The sequence below is a fragment of the Lutjanus erythropterus genome, chromosome 2 (genome assembly GCF_056507025.1).
Source record: "Lutjanus erythropterus isolate fLutEry1 chromosome 2, fLutEry1.hap2, whole genome shotgun sequence".
In the NCBI taxonomy this organism is placed as follows: domain Eukaryota; kingdom Metazoa; phylum Chordata; class Actinopteri; order Lutjaniformes; family Lutjanidae; genus Lutjanus; species Lutjanus erythropterus.
The window spans coordinates 44,939,346-44,956,883 of NC_139318.1; the positions used below are offsets into that span (position 1 = coordinate 44,939,346).

Consider the following 17,538-nt stretch of genomic DNA (forward strand, 5'->3'; position numbering starts at 1 on the left):
GATGCGGTTATTTTAATGCCAGAGCTCCCCTCTTGATGTGCAAATGTTCCACCAAAACAAGTTTCCCCTAAATACTGTTTTGCAGCAGCACTGTGGCTGCATCTGGGGGTTAGCACCGCCCAAGACATTTGTGATTGGTTCAAAGAAATGCAAACAAGGACGGAAGGAGTCAGACCGTTCTTAATTTCTGAGCGCTGCAAAGGAGACGTCTCGCTACGTAGGAGACAAAAACATTACATTCCTTTGTGCGAGTTAAGATCGAATCTGTTCATACCAGTGCGTCTTGCATGAGGCCCGTTGATTTTTAAGGATGTGGCTTCTGGAGCTCTGAATCTGCTTTGTCTGATGCTTCGGCCCCACTGCGGCTGAGGGAAGGAACCGACCATTACCAGAGTCAGAACCAGGAGAACACGGACACAGAAATGTGACTAATTACACCGAGCTGAAGGAGAGTGATCACCAATGAGACCACATTCAAAACACACCCTGACAGAGAAAATCAATTCCTTATGTTTGAGTTTTGAACTGTGTGTGTGTGTGTGTGTGTGTGTGTGTGTGTGTGTGTGTGTGTGTGTCTGTGTGCATAAACATTTAAGTGTCGTGTGTCTTCATGTGTGTATTTGTGTGTGTGTTTGCCACCACAGACGATGTACAGGCCCCTTGTGAGGGTCGGCTGCATGCTCACAGCTCTGTAACCAGACCAGACCAGACACACACACACACACACACACACACACACACACACACACAGGCCCCAACCTCCCACCTCCTCACCACATGGGACCCCGTAAATTACTTGCAGGTCAAGGCTAATTTTTTAAGACCAGATCTCACCCCAGCTTTCCTCCAGACACCCCTTAAAACACTCCACACACAAACACACACAGACACACACTTCACCCCCCCCCCCCCCCCCCCCACACACACACACAAATTCTTCATCACTTGAGGAATGTGCCTCCCCCATTTCTCATTCGAATCACATTCCAGATATTATTTATCTTTTGTTCTGTACATCAGTGAACCCTCTAATTATCCCATTACACTCTGTGGCAGTATTTATATCAGTTTCACATGTTCTCAGTCGCATTTACTCGAGTGCCTCTCGGTCATTTTCAATCACAGTGAAGCTGCAGACTCATAATTTCAGCCAAACACTCCAGCAGCTGCAGCCTGCAGCCTGCACACCTCCAGCCAGCCAGCAGCTAATTAATCATCAGTGGAATCAGCTGGTCTGAGGCCAGTTTGAATTAAAACAGCAGGGGCTAAAAGTGGGTCTTATGCCTGTATTATGAAAGGAATAAATAGAAGAGGCAAGTCTAGAGAGCTGTGTGAAAAATAATTATCTTTGAAGGTTTCTCATCCAAACTGTTTTACTGGCCTAAACTTAAAGTCAAAGTTCTGCCATATGCACACAAGACCTACAGAGGATCAAAATGCTGTTTCTCTCAGACTCTCAGGTAAACATACAAGTACTCACACAACAAAAATGGTTAAAAAAAATAGTAGGATAGAAACAAAAGACTAAGAAAGTAACCACAAAAGTAAACTTAAAGGATAATTCTTGTTGCTAGATCTTATATTTGTAGCTTGGCCCACTGCCAAAGCACATGACAAAAGCTTGGATAATCAGTCAGGTTGTAAACAAACAAACAATGACAGCCATATTTGGAGGAGAAAACAAAAATGACCTGTAGGGCTACAACTAACTATTATTTTCATAGTCAATTAATCGGGTGATTATTTTCTGGATTAACTGTTTAATAGTTGTATGTTTTTAAATGTAAGAGAGAAAATGTCAATCAGTGTTTCCCAAAGACTGAGATGACGTCCTAAAATGTCTTGTTTTACACACAACCCGAATATATTCAGTTTAAAGTCGTAGAGGAGGAAAGAAACCACAAAATAAACTTACATTTAAGAGGCTGAAATCAGAGAATTTTAACTTTTTCTTAAAAAAAAATAATACTCAAAACGATTAATCAGTTATAATATAATTGGCATTTGTTTAATAACTGATTAATAATCAATTGATCATTGCAGCTCTAGTGAACAGTAAAATTGTAACTGTCTGTTGTAAACATCCATCACAGTTCACAGAGCAACTTCCTGCTTCAACTTTGACCTTCTGTATTTAGAATATCTGTGTTTTCCTGCAAAACTCAAGTTTTCTTGCTTGAGTTGTTACAGTGGACATCACTGTCCTCCCAAATCAAACCGGTTACCATAACGGACTGAAAATGATGGACAAAACTACAAAAAAACAGAATTATTATAAACCTCAATCCTTTTAGATTTCATGTGTAAAATCTCCAGAGCAGCCAGACTCCTTTCACAAAATCAGGAGCCTAATTTTGCCTCTCAGATCACAGGAGCTTGTGATCTGTTGCTGCACTTCAAACAGTCCAAATGACCTCTTTAAGACCTGACTAAACTTGAGAGACAAAAACATTCAAGTATCCAGTTTATACCTGATAAAATCCCAGAAATGTGTTTTCACAAAATCGTGTGATACTCTGCGGTTCCAGAATTAAAATTGTGTTGAGGAAACAGGTAAGGCTGATGTTGAAGAGCCCCAGTCACATGTAACTTCTCTCTGTTTCTGCTCTATTTCTGTTTTTCCTGCAGTCTCTTCTCTCACTATAAACAGAGGAAGTTTCTCTTTTTCCTTAAACAGAGTCACAACATCCAAGTGTGCATGTGTGGCTCATTTACAGGAGGAGACGTAGAGTGTCACGTTTTTTAAACACTTTTTTTCTGCACATATTCGGGATTGAGCTTTGCAGTATGTCATGATGTGCCTGACATTTTTCACAGCACTTTTATGTGCCCTTCAGTGGTGGAAGAAGTACTCATATCTTATCTAAAGTATAAGTACAACGACTGACCGAGACAGCTGAGTTCTCTTGTTCACTGAGGCTGTGCTTTGGCAGTGCCTACATGTACCAGGATGCATTGTGCACAAGCTTCTGACTCCCATGCTGCCGTGCATCACCACTCCAGCCTGTAGCTGTTATTCAACTGGGCAGATTATAATGTTAGGTGACAAAAATATTCATCAAGCAATATTCATCACAAACTTCACTAAATAAACATACTGACTTCAGTCTGACAACAATACAATGGTGCTTATTGATAAAAATGCATGCGTGACTTACATCTGTATAATTCGTTGTTCAAAGTGGCTTAATCCTCTGCCGCCATGTTCACAAGTTTGGTAGCCCTGCCTCTTCCGCTACGTGGACAAGATGGCGACCACCGAGCGCAGGTGTCCAGGGTTCCACGCTCAATTTGGCCATTTTGAGTAAAACATCCACACTTTGTTTTGCCGTAAATGTTGACGTGAATGCACAGGAAGTGTAAGTACAGAAGAACATGAATTGAGATGCAGCGTGGAAATCCAGACTGAAATAGCCTGTAGATCTTCATTAACACCAACAACATCACTGTGACATCACTGTGACATCACTGGATGCAGGTAGAACAGCAGATTCTGCAGCTTTTCTCTGTCAACATAGCATCACTGAGGAATTTATTGTGTCAATTGACCAGGTTTAGCATCAACACAGCTTCTCAAGGTGCACATTTTTAAACCATAGTTTTTATTTACCTTTGATTTATAAATCAGCTCCTATAGGACTATGGAGTTGATGTGTTTTCCTTAGCGTGTAGCTGACCCTTTTTATGCCTGATTAAATCATGTTTTTGTGAAAATCTGAATTTAAAACAAAGTTGATTCAAACGGCACATTTGTGTACCTATGTTATCAGTAAGTATTGTTAGTTTTAAGACTTTTAACACATTTTAAATTGTGTGAAGTTGTGAATTCTTGCCTGGGAGAAGGGGGGGTTTCTGGAATTTAAAAGATTAAAGCAAACCACAGCATTTCATGGACTATATATATTTCATGAATATAAACCCTTAGAGGATAAATTTTCACCAAAACAGGTAAGTCATGATTTGCACTAATTCTCAAGAATGGACAATTACTAATGCTTTAACACGGGAAGAGAATTTTAATGTTACAGCTGGTGGAGGTGGAGCACATTTTCAGCACTTTATATACTATTGGATTTAACCTACAGCACTAGATAGATGGATGGATTTACTACATTGATCCCAAATTAGGAAATTCTTTTTTTTATAAATATGTTAAAAAATTGTTGTTAAAATCTTCATCTGTAAAGTGACTCCAGCTGTCAGACAAAAGTAGTTGAGTAAAAAGTAGAATAATTCCCTCTGAAATGATAATGTATAGTACTTAGTAACTTTCCTCCACTGGTTTCATTATGGTGGTTGTTTCATCTTTTATTTCCCCACTAACAACCACAAATTACTGTCCTCCTCCTCCTCCTCTTCTCTGCAACTTCGTCTCTCTGCTTCATGGCCACATGTGGTGGTAATTCAACAGTTCAGAGGAAATCCCAGAATTCCTCAAGAGGAAAAGTTTAGAGGTTTTTATGTGCAAAGCAGGAGGACTCATGTAACTCGAATATTTGAATATGAAGATCGGTTTCTTTCTGCAGACTCAAACATTCGGACTTTTGCAGCCACTGACAACATTGTTCTCGGGTGCAGACAGTAAAATGAGACAATTGTACATGATGTGACCGACTGAAACAGCTGCGTTGTGGGGCTCCTTACAGCTGATTCTGTGAGCCGACGTGCTGAAAAATGTTTGACTGTAACTGAGCAGACAGGTGGAGACGGATGGAGCCCGTGACAGCAGAAATAGACTTTATGCTTGTTTGATAGTCGGAGCTGAATTACATTCTTCACATAGTTTGTTACAGCTGGTTAATGTGGCGTTCATCCAGGACCGAACTATGTTATTCTGCTGCTCTCAGCTTAATACGACCGATTCCTCCGAGTCTGGCACTCCTTAAAGTCTATACTCAGCATCTGCAGAGCAGGAAGGTTATATTAAGAAACTCACAGCTGCCAGATTTTAATCTCCTGCCTTTTAATGCCAGTTCACGTCCACAGATGCAGCAACAGCAAACAAGCCTCTGTACGCTGCATTTCTCGGATGTTTTGGCAGTGATTCAAAGAGAGTGAAACAGCACTTCACTCATAACTGGAAAAGGCTCAAAAGCAATCATTTCTACTGTAATAACAACACATAAATAATAATTATTAATGTAAAACAAAAGACACTTATCTTCCTCCAGTGGTGGAACAATAGTCTGTATAAAAGAAGTGTATGAAGCTTTCGATAGGGCTGGCCAATTAATCAAAATTCAATTCCGATGTTGGCTTCCCACGATCATTAAAACAAGATAATAAAACGATGATGGTGCTACTTGCCATGGCGGCGTGTTGCATTTTGTCTTGTGTTGTGAATGCAGCCCACCCTTCCTTTCCAGATAGTTTCAGCTCATGTTGATTGAATTTGAAACAACTTGTAGAAGACAAAGGAAAGGCAGGCTTCAGTCGAGAAGAAAGGTAAGACTAGGATACTGTTGAGTTACATGTTCGCTGGTGATTATATTCATTTACACTTATTCCACGTATTTCTAAGCAGAAACAGGAAGGGAGACCAGGGGGCACTTTTAACAGCGCTGACACAGAGCTGCATGCACTGAGCACACACTTTTTTTTTTCACTTTCTTATCTATTCTCATTTATTTCTTGTTTTTTATTTCATGAGATGTGCATGAGATTTTGTAGAGTAAAGATCGATAATAAAGTGGGATGTAGAGACAGTCCCACCCATAGCGGAGGGGAAAACGGACCACAGCCTCTCCTTTGTATTGCGTGAAGGTGCCTCCTTGTCATTTCCGTCTGCTAGCAAACAGAAAAAGCCAGAAACTAAAGTTTTTGGTCTGAATCCTATTTAAAGGACTACTTTGTGTCTGTAGGTTATCACACATCTGTGTGGACAAAACTGACCTGAAGGGTTCCCCAAGGTTCCATTCTGGGGCCTCTTCTGTTCAAGATCTACATGCTCCCACTGGCTCAGATTACGGAGAACAGCAAAATATGTTATCATAATTATGCAGACAACACACATTTTTATAACCATTGTCCCATACATGCGCTCAGTAGTTGCACTGGAACACATTAACGACTGGATGTGTCAGAATCTTCTTCAGTTAAACAAAGATACAACTGAGATAATTGTTTTTGGAACCAATTACAATTAAAGTCAGTACAAATACTTGGTTACTTTTCTGGCAGCCAAAATGCCAAAGTCGAGGCTTCAAACTCCACAAACCAGTGGGTGACATCAAAGTGGCTACCTTCACTATAGTCTATAGGTGGAAAACACCAGATGTCGTGTGTGTGTGTGTTTCACTTCACAACAATCAGACCTGGTTTCTCCATCCCCGTGTGTTATGTGTGGTTGCTCGGTGACTCTGTTGGTGTTGGCATCAGGACCAGAGTCAGGAGTCCAAACTGTGTTATACTCTGAACTACTTACACTGGCAGCATATTTCAGTCACAGAGGAGCCAAACTGAGTGCGAGTGACCCTGATTCAGTGTATTTGAGTGAGACCAGCAACCCAACACAGTACTATCCCAGATTTGAACCTGCAGAAATGAACAAAATTAGACACAGACGAGGTGGAGGCCAAGATATTCACAAAAATGGCACATTTGTGTTTTTTCACACCATCATCAGAGTGGTGCAATAAGATGCTGACTGAAGAAATCTGAACAATCATTAGTCTTTTAAGATCTGCAGGATTTTAAACTACGATACAAAAGTTTGAGCGGTTACTCATTCTGGACTCCTTTGGAAGAAAACGGCTGATGACAAAAATAATAGTAATGTTGTTGTTTTTGCTTCAACCAAACTCAGCATTCACAAGAACCACATGAAACACTCGCAGCAGATGGTGTCCAGACTGTGTGTAAGTGTGTGTGTGTGTGTGTGTGCATGTGTGTGAGAGAGTACATTGTTATATTTGCTTGCGCACTATTTTTCTGTGGAAGTGTAGCATGTGTACCTGTGAATGAAAACTATACAGGACGCCTGTTTACTGCATCACTGACTGACCTTTTTACTTTGTGCCGCACTTGGTTGTTTTGTTTCCTTTTCACCATCAGACATTCTTTATTGTGGAATAACACTAATTTGTCTGAATCTTATTTTATGCACAGCACATTTCACAGTCAACCACAACTAAAATGAGTTTGGCAACACTTTACCCTTACTTGAATTTGTCCACAACTCCCATGTTATAATTAATAAGTGTGTGGATAAAGAGGTTAACTGAACACATGCATTGGTGAGACGCAGCAGAGCCCGGTGGAGGGAGCGGCGCTGGCATCTGGGCAGGCGGGTCTAAGCAACTTGGGAACACTAGACAGATGTTCCCACTTAACCCAGTGGCACCTCAGCTCCACCAGCCAAGGACCTTAAAGACACACAAAGCACACACACACAAAGGACAAGACTCTGGAGTCGTCACAAAAATAACCTTTTAATTTAAATATATCTGTTGGCAAGGGACAAGATTTTGGTAACAGAAGTGCTCTAGTTCTGCTCTCTGTTGGTAGTTTCAGTAGTATTGATCTGAGCAGGCTTTAAATCCACGAAAATGCACACAAAGCTAAAGAAAATGGATTGGCCAAATGTAATGTCAGAATCCGCTGGTTGCAGTCTGATGACAGTTTTATTGACTTTTTATTTTATTTTATTTTATTTTATTTTATTTATTTTTCTGTATGTATATGCAGATCTAAACTGACACGCCAGATGGTTTGTTACACAGAACCATCTGCTGTCCTTAGAAACCGAAAAAGGCAGGCACTTTCAAAAAACACTCGGCAGGTGATTGGAGGTACCATCCCTCCAACGCAGGCTAACTTCAACTAATCAGATCAAACTCTTGCCGAAGCCATTCGGGACGAGCGAAAACATCTTTTCCATCGATAAAAGCCTTCACTGTCGCTCTGTTCTTTCAATGAAGAAATACTCTCCAGATCTGATATAAGTGATGCTCTCACAGTATCTACGCTAACCTCTTCAGGAGCTGCCGTGTTTTGTCCAAGAAGAGTAGTTTCCATGGACGCTTCTCGCTTGTGTCACACCTAAAACCACGCATGTAGCTGCCGGTAGTCCCTCCTAGGACGCTGATTGGCTGCACCACTTTTGGTGCGGACACAAACAAGATAACTTGAAGGCTGACAAGATGAATTCTTGCGTGATCTTGCGATCTCACAATCTGATGAATCCAGCTGCCTCAAAAGGTAAGCCTAGATATCGCCTCTTCAAGTCAGTTCTCACGTCTCAAGTTGCTAATCGGACTGAAAGCAATGGCGGGTGCACAGACAAGTAAGTCTTGGCCTGGATATCCATTATGCAAATATCTGCTGGCTACAGCTGAAGCCCCAGAAACACTGTCTGTTTCCCCCAGAGGCTAAATTGTGTCAGATGGTAGCTAACAGGTTGTAGTGGAACATTAATATCTAGTCTAAAATTCATGACAATCCATACAATACTTGCAGAGACAGGCTACTTGAAACCAGAAAAGTGAATGTGCTGGAGGTGCCAGAGGAAAAGTCAGTGGATGGTTAAAGTCATTGAGATTCATCCTCTGGGAACCATAACTATTTGGAACTAACTTGGACTAATCCCTGTCATAGATCTTGAGATATTTTACCAGATGTGTGAAATTTTTGACCTGCTGTTTTGCACTAGATGAGAGTCAAAGGCTTGCAAAAGTTAGACTAAATAAGCATCTGCAGTCAGGCAAGCTGTTTACTGTTGGTGTTTGTGTGCATAAGAGTAGCTGCTGAATCCAAGAGTATAAAGTTTTACTGAATATTCAGTCACCTGTAGTGTTGTTTTTTAATTTGAAAAATTTGTTGCTGCTCTTGTTTTCAGATTTGTTGTCTTCTTCTCAACATACACACACCCACTGACACTTAAATCAACAAGACCACCCTTACTCTTGGAGACTTTCAGACAATCCAAAACAGGAAACAGAGCACCAGCATCTCTGGGACACATTAAAAAAAGGAACATCCTGAAACAGACACACAAACATGTGCACATGCTGGTATACAGATGGAGAACTGTTATATATTTACATAAAAGTTTAGAAGCTGTGCGGCTCAGATGGCACGCGATAGTTGCATGTCTCTGGGACAGTGATGCTACTGGGTTGATCAGTCCATTACTTTGGTCCTAACTGAAATAATTCAACAACTGTGGAATGGTCAGACATGTAAGTTTGTGTAGAAAATGGTGGTTCTCAAAAGATTAATATTGAGATCTTTGGAAAGCCTGAGGCAAATCGTTTTTTGTTTGTCTGTGTGTGTCTGTGTGGGTGAGGTTAACTGGGACTGAACAGGAAATAGTTATTGGAAATATTTTAGTTATTTTTACATGATTAAAATCTTGTCCATTGCCCCTGTCATTATTTTCTTTGTCTCTCCAGGATGTCGGTGAAGCTGAGATTCGATTCCCCCTCAGATGGAGGTTTGGTCCACAGGAGCCGCTCCTTCACCGGGTTCAGCTCTCTGACTGGACGACGACGGTGAGTGTCAGTGTGCCTTTCACTGAGAATTAAAGTGGTAAGCACAAAGTTCAGAACTTTAGATCGCTTCAGTCTTAAAGAAATAACAAGGAGGAGCAAATTAGGTCTTAACAGGACATCCAGAACCTCAGCCATAGCTGAAGGCACACCATTTGAGCAAGACTAGATGTTTCCCCCTCTTTTCAGTCTTTATGCTAAGCTAAGCTAACCAGCTGCTGGCTCTAACTACACATTTAGCAAACTATTTCTTTAAGGTTTGAGTTGCTGCAAAGTCCTTTATGTTACACTGACTGGTTATGCTTTGTTCAGTCTGCAGGCAAACCAGATTCCTTTTCCCAAATCAGATCTTTAAGACAGATTGTCCTCACTGATTTGCGAGCAATCAGATCGTAATCGTGCGCACAGACGTCACTAACCTATCTGCATGGTTGCTATGGTAATGACATAGGCATCAGTAACCACATATGTTGGCGACTTTCCAAAACAGGAGCAAAAGAAATGGAGATAGATCATCTCACTCTCCAAATAATCATGCTGTCAAATCGCAGTGCAGTTGTCCTCCATTGCACCAAACAAAGACTGACAAACATTGTGAAGCTCAGCTGCTCCAATTCACCGCCATCACACTGGAATTAATGTCGCCATTGTTTGATGCTTTTTTATTATTCCAGTTCACATTTGCATCATCAAAAACACAGATAAACACTGAACAGAGAGAGAGAACAAAATGTCTTAAGAAACAGAGTTGGAATGTACTTCCTGTGGTTTTTCCATCTTATGCAAACACACTCAAAAACACACTATATCTCTTTAACACACACAGAAACACACGCTCTGTCTAATCATTCCTGAGCATCTCCCTTGTGTTCCCGTATTTTTTTTTTAATTCATGCGATAAGTATTTTAATTGCATCTAGTTCCGACCTTCACATTGCCAAAAAATAACTGCTAAAGTAACAAAACAAAAGTTTGTGAGGCATCAGGAATATAAGGAATTATTTCCTGGAGGAGACTCCATTCATCTCCATAACTGTCAGGATGAATGACAGGCAGCAGAACAGAAACCAGAAAATTCAACTCAATTAGACTCAGTTTGCGTGCAATAGTTCATCTCGCTGTGCACGATGTTTTGTAGAACAATCAAAGAGAGAAAAATTTAAGATGTGCCGTGTCGAGGGAAATCCCTTCACCCTCAGTTCCTCATTGATGGGCAGACAGCGAACGCACCACAGACTGTAAGATGTTATTTCTGAATGAAGAAAAGAGCGAATCACAAACACACAGATGTCAACTGTCAGTCCCACGAGAGAGACGGAGACAGAGAGAGAACAAAATGTCATGTTAAGAGACAGAGCAGGAATGCACTTCCTGTGAATTCTTCTTTTCCACAAACACGCACACAAACACACTCAAAAACACACTATACCTCTCGAACACACACAGACACACTCTCTGTCTGTTCATTCCTGAGCATCTCCCTGTGTGTTTCTGTCCTGACAGCGTAGAACCGTGTGGTCTCCCATGATTCTTCATCATGGGGCTTTGATGGTGACAGTCTGTGACGCGACCCGGCCGTAAACATGAGATAAACACACCGCACACACTGACAGCGACGACAAATATCACACACCATGAAAAACACTTTTCTGGCCGAGTCCATAATTACAGAGGACATCTGCTAAATGTGAAGGAAGTTTTACTTGGTGAGAAATATGGCCAATAAAACACTGTACAGATGTGTGTGTGGACACAAACTGTCTCCTCCAGGGTGACCGGAGGAGAACGGGTGAAATTCAGGACATGGGAGTTGGCGGTGGGCGTGTCAAGTCAGAATCATTTAGAGTAATATAATTTGTTAATGATATGATAGAGATCCATTGTGTGGCTTTCATTTTAAACGTCTTTTCAGCAGCTAAGATTGTCAGTAAGCTGTAGGAGCTTAGAAATACATCCTATAGATATTTTTTTGCCAAAGGGGGCGGCTGTGCTCTTTGTTTAAATGGGTCAAATGACATCAATAATCCATCGCAGCCTAATCACTGCATTAAACAGGTGAACAGAACATGTTTTAATGAATAAAAGCAGGGATTATAGCCTACATTAGCAATTTTGACGCTAATACTATCATATTATCTATAATGGTTAATTTTCAAGACAAACGGCAGGATTTGGTAGGAATTAGGACTAACCCTTACTTTTTCAGGACATGTCGTTACCCTCGTCTCCAAACAAAGTGTCTTACAGTATTTTATTACACCTGAGGATCTCATTTTGTGCATTACATCGGCATTACTGCTAAGACATTTATTATTATTATACAACACAGAGCTGTACAATGAAAATAGAGTCATAGTTCTTTTACAATGCACACAAAATACAACACAGATGATTAATTAAACTCAGAACAAATTGGGGTGAAAATATAAATCACTTAATACATATATACATTCAGGTAGAGTTGGGAGGATTACTTTAAATACTTTTATTCCGATGCAGTTACTAATTACCTGTTAAAAATGTACTTAGTAACCTAATCCAAGTTTCATAATAAAATAATGTAACTTAATTATTGTCTGTTACTCTGGATTACCTCAACACCAAATATGGTGATATTGTTTTGCCTAATATAATGTTTCATGTTCTTTGTTACGTCTGTAAGTTTGTCCAGATATTTCTTTCTTCATGTGTGAATGCATGTGTTGTGGTTTAACAAGGTGGAAGACCCAAATGCAGACAACAGGAGGAGTTCCAATTCAAAAAAAGGGTTTAATTAAATAAAACAACAAAACAAAGGCTTACACTGGTTCAGGGAGACAAAAATCCAAAGGTCCAACAAAACAGAATCCAAAAAGGCAAACTCAAAAAACAAGCCAGGGGAAAAATAACATGGATGAAACACAGGAGGGAGACACAGGGGATGCAGGCAGACAGATAACAAGAACAACCACGAACTGACAAAGACACTGAGGAACACAGGGACTAAATAGAGGGAACCAACAAGGCACAGGTGGGTAAACAGGTGGAAGACATGACAATCAAAAAGAGCGGGAAAAAGAACAAAGACAGGAAGTAAAGGCTAGACACATGAGGGAGGAACAGAAACTACCAAAATAAAACAGGAAATAACCAACAAAATCCAACACCATAGATTGGTAGTTTTGTACAATTAAATATTTTGCACGATTAAGTAATGTCATCCAGTCATGTTTTTAATAATATAAAATGCTCTTCAAGAAGTTATAAATGTGTCAGGGTTTTTGTTTGTTTGTTTGTTCTTTTGCAAAATAAATTCAAATAGCTTATAAAAATGGCTCACATAAAACTCTACACCTTGCCTTCATTTATTAGTCCCCGCCCCCTCCACAGATCTCACACCCACCAATCTCCGCCCCTTACCATAACATTAGCAGTTAGTTTGTGTAGCTAACGTTAGCGGTTGGTCTGTGTAGCTAACGTAACCAGGTCATGTTTGTGCCTAAACTTGGACAGTACAGATAAATGATGTCAGTGAGTGGAATCAGATCAGAAAATGCATCATTGTCTTGTTCTGACTTCATTTGGAGGACTTGTTGTATAAAATAGTCTCTCTGAAACTTCGACATCCAACAGCAGATCTTCTTTTGTCAAACTTGCATCATGAGCTCTTAATACATGTCTCAGAGGAGGTTTGAAATGTCCTCACTGTTGGTGATTTCAGGTGCAATTATTCCAGCCAGGAACACATGGATACTTTGGAACAAACCCTGGTTATGTTTTCAATGCCTATGGATAATATAAGTAGATAACTGTCTCACTCTGTCTTCATGTATCTTTCTGTTTTTAGGTCGTCCTCTGTTCGTAACTCTCTTCGCTCCAAAGCCATGTCAGGAGCTAAATCTCCCAGAATGCACCTGTCTCCCAGCAGAGGGGGAGGAGCTATCTGGTCTCTGCAGCCAGATCAAGTTGACAGGGTCTTCCAGGCGCTACGCAAAGGACTCAAGTATGTAGTGATCTTAAATATGAATATACATAAAACCTATTGCTGAAGTGACAGTTTAATACGTTTACTAATAATCATGGGGTTAAATGCATATTTTAATACTATGTATAACTAAGAGAAATTGGTGAGAGACGCACACAGATTGTTTATTTAAATACAACAATCTAACTTAAAGTATCTAAAGTAAAAATGGCCCATGTTTACTTTAGATTGTTAATACTTATGCATCAGTGTGTGTGCAGCTTTAGCTTTAATTAGTTTACATACTGTTCAGTGGTTTAGTCCAGAGAACAAAATGTCATGTCAAGAAACAGAGCTGGAATGCACTTCCTGTGATCTTAAACAAATATGCATGTAAACACACACAAAAACACACTATAGCTCTTTAATGATGATGTGTCCCTCCAGAGGGTCACAAGATAAATCTAAGGGTCATGACATTATTATAGAGCTGGGAAAGAAGATAAGAACAAGTTCTGCTCCACAAATTTATATTGTATTTATATCATCAGACATCTGAAACATGTGAACAGAGTAACGTTGACCCAGTGGAAAGTGTTGTCTCTCACAATCGTCTTTTCTTCGTCTTAAGAAAAATAAATAGGATTCTTATTTTGAGCTTACTGAAGTCATATCTGATTCTTCTAAACACAAAAAAGGAGCAAAGCAAAAGAAAAGCAGATCTTTTGCTGAGCTCAGAGTTTGTCCTGGACGACCGTATGCAACAACAAGACTTTAATTTGACCACTGAGCCAAATTTAAGATCTCATTTAAGACAAATAAGTTTTCTTTTAGATCTCACTGTTCTCTCAAGAGCTCAATATTAAAGACAAATTTAAGATGAGTGCGGTGTGACAACCCCCCCCCCCCAAACATTTAAGATCTAAAGCTGGGCTCAAATTAATCTCAGACTGAGATGAAGCTTTTTCTCAGGAGCCGAATTTAAGAAGAAAAGAAAGGTGTCACATTGGTCAAAGATGAGATCTTATTTTAAACTTTTCCTTTCCTTTGGGGAGAAAAACTAGTTTATTTTCAACTATTTAACAATTTGTAATCATATTAGGGATGAAACAACAATCAGTTTCACGATAAACCACACTGAATTTCCCAACGAATAGCATTACCAAGTTAAATCGTGTTTGATCGCAGCGCTTTGAAAAACTCATTATACCTACAGTCCAGCATTAAACAAACTTAGAAGCTGCAACAGCAGCAACGTGGGTTCGTTTTACATCAGTAAAAACACATTTCAGATTGTTGAGAGGCTTTCAATATAAAACTTGTTGAAATTATTTCATTATATGCATCTGTTTCATCTTAAAATCATATCATACAAGTAACTACCGACTGTAGTCGTCAGATAAATGTAGTGGAGCAAAAAGCACAATATTTCTCTCTGAAATGTAGTGGAATAGACGAGTAAAGTACCAGAAAATCATCTCTGTCTGGTAATATAAGAGAGAAACTGACCTATATGATGTGAATTCGGGTTGACTCCACTGATGTGACGTCTGCAGGGAGTTTCTGGAGGGACACCAGGCAGAGATGGACTTCCTGTCGTCGCAGCAGAGAGAGACCAAGAGAAACTCCAGACTGGTGAGGAGAGACAGGAACTAACTGAGTCTGTGTGAGAGAGAGAGAGATTAGAGTTTGATTTGTGTTCTGGGTGGTTATAATGATGATGATGATGTGTTTTCTATTTCCAGGCCTTTCTGTATGATCTGGAGAAGGTAACCTTTGCACCAGAGACACAAACACATTTTTTTTCTCTGCAGATTCACTTTTGTTTAACAAACTACAGTCAAGTTGAGTCCTATTTTGAATGCATTCATATAGATTAATATATATTAAGGCTAAGCTGCCATCATTTCGTTTTCACAGGAGATAAGAGCGTTGGAGAGATACATACGAAGACTAGAATTTCAAATCAGCAAGGTAACAAACTGTTTTTTGGGGGTTTTTTTACATTTGATACCTCTTTAGGGTTTTATCTCAGGCTGAGGCGATGGTGATGAAGTCAGATGTCAGGTTTCTCCCAGTAAATGAGTGCATCACTCCACTACAAGATCAGTTTGAATATGTGCTTAACCAAACTTTGGTTATGAAACATAAGACTGAGAAGGGATCATGGCAAATAAACTATGACTGAGGTTAGAAAACCAGGGAAAGGTCAGGAAGATTGTTGTCTCAGTTGATTATTAAAACCAGCCAGAGCAAATTGTTTGTATCAGATGGGACCTGAACTCAACCTCAGTCTCTGGCACCAAAGTCGAACATTTTATAATTTATCTACAACCTCAGCCTGTCCTGACGTTCCTTCATGACTGTGGAGCAGCCTCCTGCACAGTATATGAGAAACTACATGACTTTTTCCATGTTTTAAAAAGCATCTCACTTTTCTTTGGCTTTTTGTGAACTTAACTTTATATTTTGTGGTGAAAGGAATCATTTTGACTATTTGACTTGTTTTATTCTATTTCGTCTCTGTCTGTAATCAGTGTCCATATAGTTTATTTGCTTTTTATTTTTGCATTTCCTTTCCTATTTTAGCAAAAAAAAACACAATAATACGGAGAGCACAATAATTCCCTCTGAAATGTAGTTGAATCGAAGAGTAAAGTTAGTAAACCTCCATCACCACCTGCAATACGACCAAAAACATCGGAAAGACACTGGCATTTAAGCTAATATGCAGAATTCAATATTTGTGTATTTATTGCGATACATATCATCAAAAAAATTGAAAAATATTATTGCACATTGCAAAATGTCCTCATATCATGCAGGCCTACTGTTCTCTGAAAAGATTTAGGAAAAAGTGTTCCTGCGGTCTTTTAGATTTAAAGGTACAGCGAACATTTAATAACTTTTAGATTGAATGAGTCAGTCTGTTGTTGTTTCTGTGTCGCAGTCTGTCGTTGTTTCTGTGTCGCAGTCTGTCGTTGTTTCTGTGTCTCAGTCTGTCTTTGTTTCTGTGTCTCAGTCTGTCTTTGTTTCCTTGTCTCAGTCTGTCTTTGTTTCTGTGTCTCAGTCTGTCGTTGTTTCTGTGTCTCAGTCTGTCGTTGTTTCTGTGTCTCAGTCTGTCTTTGTTTCCTTGTCTCAGTCTGTCTTTGTTTCTGTGTCTCAGTCTGTCGTTGTTTCTGTCTGTTGTCCCTGCAGGTGGAGGAGCTGTATGAGACGTATTGTATCCAGTGGAGGTTGTGTCAGGGAGCGGTCAACATGAAGAGAGCCTTCTCGCTGTCTCCGTCCACCAGAGCCTCCAGAGAGAGTCTGCTGGAGCTCAACCGCAACCACAGACTCAGCCTGCAGGTACGGTTTTCTTTCCTGAGGAGCGTGTTTAAAGAACAGAAATGTTGGCATCAACACATCTCTGTAATTTCAGACTGAGGAGCAGTTGTTATGGAGAATTCAGGGACATTCATGGGAGAACTGGTACAACACTTTTCTCTCAAAATGTGGTGTAGCTATGGAAACATAAACACACACGTATCACACAACTAGTTATGCTTTTGCTCAAATCCAAATTTGAATTGTCTACAATAAACTCCACTGAGTGTATTAAATGAAAAACTGAAAACTTTATGCTTCATGAGGACAATAATAATATTGACCATGAAGTCTGTGACTCCTGGTCTTGGTGGAGGTTGGCGCTCTCTGAGTGCTCCTCTAGTTTCATCTGTTTCTGCTGCAGCTCTGCTGTTGTAAAATGTATCTCAGGTGCTGCACATTAATCACTGTTGTGTCGTGATCTGACCATGTGTCACATGACATCATCGACCGTATGATGAATCACTGAACGTCAGTTTTCAACATCCTGTCTCTGTCCTCTTGTTCTGCATCCTCAAACACAGGTTATGTTTGAATCCAATTCTTGCATTTCATGAAAATTCATTAAAATATATACTTTTAGCAGAAACCAATGCTACTTTTCCCCCATTTTAAAGTACTTTTCTCAATTTCTTGTAAATTTTAAGTTGATACAAAATTGTTATGTGTTATAAAACAGTCCACGAAGTCAGATTTTTTTTTTTTTATTTGTGTCAGTAAATAACCTCAGTGATCCTTTCA

General features: G+C 39.8%; 1 protein-coding gene across 1 annotated transcript in view; it reads left to right on the top strand.

Annotated features, from left to right (window-relative positions):
- The window catches only part of ripor3 (RIPOR family member 3), an 81,547-nt gene that overhangs the window by 38,637 nt on the left and 25,372 nt on the right, over positions 1 to 17,538 (top strand). Inside the window, exons 3-8 of the mRNA XM_084740806.1 lie at positions 9,393 to 9,491; positions 13,315 to 13,470; positions 14,988 to 15,066; positions 15,177 to 15,200; positions 15,352 to 15,405; positions 16,630 to 16,779. Of these exons, the coding sequence (XP_084596932.1) occupies positions 9,394 to 9,491; positions 13,315 to 13,470; positions 14,988 to 15,066; positions 15,177 to 15,200; positions 15,352 to 15,405; positions 16,630 to 16,779 (561 nt within the window). The 5' untranslated portion in view covers position 9,393. The remainder of the gene's footprint in view (positions 1 to 9,392; positions 9,492 to 13,314; positions 13,471 to 14,987; positions 15,067 to 15,176; positions 15,201 to 15,351; positions 15,406 to 16,629; positions 16,780 to 17,538) is intronic.